This window comes from Crocodylus siamensis, chromosome 1 (assembly GCF_052110815.1).
Source record: "Crocodylus siamensis isolate JL-2025a chromosome 1, ASM5211081v1, whole genome shotgun sequence".
NCBI lineage: Eukaryota > Metazoa > Chordata > Crocodylia > Crocodylidae > Crocodylus > Crocodylus siamensis.
This window is the reverse complement of record NC_143395.1, coordinates 337,946,329-337,952,328: the sequence shown is the minus strand read 5'-3', so window position 1 is coordinate 337,952,328 and position 6,000 is coordinate 337,946,329. Positions and strand designations below refer to the sequence as shown.

General features: G+C 35.7%; 1 protein-coding gene across 1 annotated transcript in view; it reads right to left on the bottom strand.

Annotated features, from left to right (window-relative positions):
- Positions 1-1,011: 1,011 nt before the first annotated feature.
- Positions 1,012-6,000, bottom strand: part of RBM26 (RNA binding motif protein 26) — a 96,509-nt gene continuing 91,520 nt past the window's right edge. The window contains exon 22 of the mRNA XM_090023795.1: positions 1,012-3,042. Within this exon, the coding sequence (XP_089879921.1) occupies positions 2,953-3,042 (90 nt within the window). The 3' untranslated portion in view covers positions 1,012-2,952. The remainder of the gene's footprint in view (positions 3,043-6,000) is intronic.

Sequence of the window (6,000 nt, the reverse complement as noted above, 5' to 3'; positions counted from 1 at the left end):
CACATCCAGTAAGGCTGCTCCGATGCACTATAATTACAGCGTGTCAGAGCAGACTCCAGCATAATGTGTATTAGCTTCCCCATGCTGATAAGTGGCAGCTTGGGCACTTTAACTAAAGCTCGTTCGATACATGATTTTCTGGGTGCTGTAATTAGAGCGGCTTTCAGATCCGCTCTAATTAAAGTGTCCTACCCAAGCACATATATAAATGTCCAAAATGCTTTGCCACTTTATCACGGCATGAACTGGCTGGACATGCAGCATACTATAAATTATTGTGCAATTAACATGTTAATTGTGATAAAATGTAAAGTCTACTAGGGCCCAGAAGGACACGGGAATAAACAGGAATCAATTTAGACTGGCAGGAACAACACCTATGTAGAATAGCACTTAATCATATTGGGAGGCCTCTGTAAACTACCTACCACAAACAATGCCACTATGGTTGGAAACAAAATGAGTGTGTTTGTTTCCAACAGTGAGCCATAGCACCTGATCCTGGTGCCCGTCCTTCAAAAACTGAAAGCAACGTGGCAAGAACAGCAGTACAGAAAATATATTTCAGCAACAATTTTTCATTTTTATCTGACTTTAGAGAAAAATAATTATAAGAAGTTTGTCAAAGGAAAACCAGATGGCTCAGGTGATCATAATTTGTCTATGCCCCTATTTTGAAATTAAATCAAGTGAACATACTTAAGTTGAGAACACCTGAAATGAGCAAGCGATTTCACTCCCTTTGGACATATCACTGACTTGTACTGGGTTGGCATTCAATTAGAATACATATTAAATGAAATATACAAAATAACTATATCTAGAGAAGCATGTCAGTCCTTGGGCCTATGGTGTTTCATGGGGTGGAAAAAAAAAAGCCCATAAACTTCAGTCTCTAGGACTGACTGCTGCCCTGCTGAAAATACTAAAACTATTAAAAACAGAAAAGTTAAAACACCTGCATTTATTCAATGAACCAAAGTAGCTCATTTGGAGTACCGGATAAAAAAAAACTTCTTAAAATATTTTATTTTGCCTGAAATTAGTGTAAAAAAGTCATAATTTTCCCAAATACAGTACAAGTCTTCATAGCATGTTTTAAAAAATTACAAGTCTGGCAGTCAACTGTAGAATTTCCATGTAATGTTAAGCTGTGTAAAAAAAACCTCCAAGAAAAGATTTGGTATCCAAGGCTATCAGCAAAAAAAGGTCACAGAACAAGAAATCTACCTGGGAACTCATCTAAAGGATGACATGGAGTTTCACTCTCCTTTCACTGTTCATGTAAATAAAAAAGCCCTGAGTGAAATAATGATGTTCCAAAGAATGGACCTCTTGGGTGATAATTTGCCTTCAAAGAAATTAATAAGAACATAATGAAGAGACGATGGACAAAAACCATAATCTCCACACCTATTAGATAAGCAATGTAGAAGATTTATATTATGGTTATTTATAAGTTGTTGGATGCAGAAGAATTCCAATAGCTGACAGGTGACTTTCCCCAGCACAAAAGTTGTGGAAAGGAGACTATGTGCCAATTCAAAAAACATGAAACCCATTCTTTTGGGTGCTGGATGTCCCTTATTTCAAAAGAACTAAGCTTTAAGCATTCTTCCTTTTAAAGAAGGCGAGAAACTACAGAATATATTAAAACAAAACTGCCCTGTGAAAAATTGCAGTGTTTCTACAAAAATCACAATTCTATTAGTATCCCATAGCTTTACATTTTAAAAAGAAACCAAACAAACAGACCATGGTATCGACTGATCACCCGCCAACTTTGGTTTACAGTAGAAAAAATCTTTTTTTTAAAAAAGGACACAGGAAATATTAATGTGTATGCTCAAAAGTTCTTCAGACTAATACCTACCAAATTCTGCACTTTTCTTAAAGTATGCTGTATTACATTTCTTTTATTATATAGTTCTTCATGGGACCAAGTTTTCTTCTACAGGTCCATATTGTAAGCATACAGAAGGCTTTTCTTATTCATGAAACGTTATTTGGAATTGCTTGATAATAAATTAGATCCTCAGTTTTAAAGCTTAAAAAACGTTTCAAAGGCTTTCACGGTGCAAAGCCATACATTAAAGTACATTTAAATATGAGACTTCACATTACGTCGTTACCTTTTTTATGCTTTCAATATTATGATGATGTAAAAAGACAGTGATTATAGCTCCTTTTGTGAATATGGGGGTGGGGGTTTCCATTTGGAATGGTCTTTTTTCTTTTTTTTTTCCTTTTTTTTCTTTTTAAAATTTTTTTCCATTATCAAGGACTGTTGTCTTAGCTTTTTTGGTTATTGCTTTTTTTTCTTTTTTTTTTCTTTCTTTTTTTTTGAAGACCATTCCATTTCTTTATTTTTTTAAACATCTTAAAGTCATAAGGACTTATATGCAAAGCAGTCATACACTGTATCATTAAAACCCATACGTAAAATACGTACACAAATCCAACAAAAGGCTAGTACATAGTAAAGCCTAAGCATACTACTATGCAATATTATGAATACATAACTTTAGAGACTTCAGTTTAGTACTGTTATCTATTCATTTCTGAAAACATTCACAAAGATTTTAAATGCAAATTTTCATTCCATATCTGGAATAGAACAAAAATCATCTATGTTATAACAACCCTTGGTCATCTGTGTTTTGACCAATTCATTAAATTACAAAGAACCCAAAGAATTCTGTAACTTTCAGTAGAAGTATGTAATAAAAACATTGCATAATGTTCCTAATATGATGTCTTTAGCAATTGTTTACTGAAATGTAAAACATCACTCTCTCAAAATACAGGATCAATCAGCTGCTTTTTCATCTATTTCTTAAATCCAACTTCATCACATTTACCAAAAACCCTTTAATACAAATATGCAAAAGTACATTAGGTAATACTAATGCAACACAGGTACAGTTCTAGCATTTTCAATGATCAGTTGAATCATCTTCTCCATGAACGAGATTCATTATCCTCTTCCTCTTCATCATCATCTTGAAGCAGAGAGTCATCTACCAAAGATTCTTCCTGAAACTTTAAAAGAAAGATATGATAGGTTCCAGTAGAGAACATATTAAGTAAAAAAATATTTTTTGGTAAACAAGAGTTTAAAATATCATAAACAGAAGCAAACTTTCTTAAAAATGAAATAGAAACAAGTATTTGAAATTGCTAGTATGTTATAAATAAATATAATTTCTTAAAAATGTCATTTTCTTTAAAAACAATAATTTAATTTTTTTCTTTAAAGCTAACAACATAAAAGGACAGTAAGAACCAGAAGATGCACTTCTTCTGGCTCTTCAATATGTTATGTGTTCAAAATTTAATTGCCATCAATCCTAAGACACTAAAATGGAAAGTAATCTATTACTCATATGATCATAGACACTTTTTGCCTTTACATCCAGAGGAACTTAAGCTACCCTAACCTCAAACCAATATCTAAAACTAGAGATGCTTCATCTGGAAATTTACCATTAAGTTTGACACTGAAACTATACAAGCAATCATTTTGCCTACCTCCAAAAGAAAGTCATTGCTTGTCTAAATAGAGCCCAACATTACATAAAAATTCAACAAGATGAAATAAAACGCTTATAACATGACCTTTTCCTCTTAGATTCATCACAAGATTATCTCTTCTATTCCGTATTCTCCAGATAATTCTACTTCTCCACTTACAGGGCATGTTCATATATGTGCATGCACAAGTATGTGCCTATTTGTGCACACATACATGCACTTGGCACAAACGGATGAACTATGTGTGCACAGGAGTTACCATGGCATTTAGGTAGATTTCATGTTATCAGACATGCATTTATTATGTTAAAAAAGTTGATTTTGGCAAAATGAAAGTTTTCTAATGTAGCTGGAATTACAGCAGTTATAAAATGTAGATGAAATGCCATTTAGGATTGCTCTCAGGTAATTTGTTTACAACTCCATTTGTTAAAACATTACTCTTGACCTGGTCCATCTAAGATCTAGTGCTTATGCTACTGTATTACAAATACTAACAAGAGCATACACTAGAAACAATACAGAAGTGCCCTCAAAGGGAAAAGCTGACGTTTAAGGAATACAAAATGCTCCAAGGAACTCTGATTGGAAATCCATTATGCATGGGAATATACTGAAGGATAGAGGGGACTTGTTCAGTTGTAGAGAATATACATTAACTCTACTTGGTTATGTAAACAGGATAAAAGGGCAACGTGGACCTGTATAGTTAAAAGGGAAAAATACATATAAGCACTTGAATTACCTACACAAACAGAGCAAAATCAAAATAATAAGAACTGGCAAAACTAAAGATGTAGTTCTGGCCAGTTAGGGGAGAAAAAAAAGATTAAAATCAACAAAAGACTGCACAACATTTCATAAAAAAAAAAATTTCAACAGATAGTTCAAAGATTTTAGCAAGCATGCGACAACAGTGAATCATTAGATTTGTCTATACAATCCTCTCACAAGAGTCATGTTAACAAAAGGCTGATACAATGGAAGCACAAGAAAAATGGCAAGAGATCAATGTGGCTGCCCAATGAGCTTCTAAAATTCCTCAAATGCAAAAGAAAAGCATACAGACAATAGAAGAATGGGCAGGTCACTAAGGAAGCAGCCCAGGAAACAGCAAGAGCCCAAAGGGACAAAAATCAGGAAAGCAAAGAAAAAACAAGGTCCTTGCAAAAGGAGGTCAAGGACAACATGAAGAGGTTCTGTAAGTATGCCGGCCAGAAAAGAGGGACCAAAGAAGCTGTGAGTCCTTGAAGTTGCAGCAAAGTACGTGTAGATTGAATATCTGAAAAAGTTCTTTGCTTTTAGACGTGACACAGTGGAATCAACTGCCTTAAGGAAGTTGTGGACTCTCCATCTTTGGAGATGTTCCAGAAGAGGTTGGAGATCAACTGGTCAGGGCTGAGCTATGCCTATGCTCTACCATGTGCATTTCCAAAGCTACTGGGCTTTGCTGGTTGCTCTCCCTGCCCCACTTCCACTCCTTTCTGCTACATGTCTGAGGGTATTTTTACGTGTTTTTTAGAAGGCACTAGGTGTTAGTTACAGCCAAGATGGGGGGCTTTTACTTGGGTGTTCCAGTGCTCCTGCTGGGACCAAGGCCAGAGGTTCCTGGCTAGAAGGTCTTGCCCCCTCTACTCAGGGTCAGACCAATTGCCATATTTAGAAGGCTAGACTGGTATGAACTGCTGGGGTTCTTGCCTTCCTCTGTAGAGGGGGCACAGTTCCACTGCTTTACATGTGGCAGATTAGGGTGCTAGATCTGTAAGTATCAGGTGAACTCAATCAGTTCACTGGTCAGGGTTGAGGGGAGTCTTATGTAGAGTTCAGATTATAGTTTATATAGGATTGTTTGGACAGGGGTGATCCTGTCTCAGGCAGGGGATTGGACTAGATGACTTCTGGAGGTCCCTCCCAACCCTCCTTCTCTATGAGTCTATGATAGCCACAGCCGGGGGGGGGCGGGTTACAAAAATAATCTATGTTCTGCAAATTCGTCTTCTAAGAAATCCTTAGAAAGTTTCTACAATTTACCAGGGTTTCAAACAGTATAAATCCAAAACACTTATATATAGTGAATTGGTCCTTAGGCTTCTTAATAAAAAGTACTTTACTTTGTAACTAAAAGGAAGCTTGGTGAATCTTGTCACTAAGCAGATGAGCAACCTCCATTTGTCAACTGTGCCCCAGAAAATCTTTTCCTAGACAAGTAGTTACCAGGTCTGTAGAACGCTGTTCTTTTCAGGATAACTATGGCAATTTAGTAGATTATAAAATTTGCTTGCTTATTTCTTCTGATCCCTCTTTATGGGCTCCACTTCAGGCTTAATGTCTCTGGGAGGAGTCATGAGATGGCAGAAGCATATTTTCAGAACAGATCATCTATTTCCTTCCACTGTTCCCCAGTTCCAAACACAACCCTTCACTACCTAAATTACATATTTCTCTATTTAACTAACAGTGTCTATA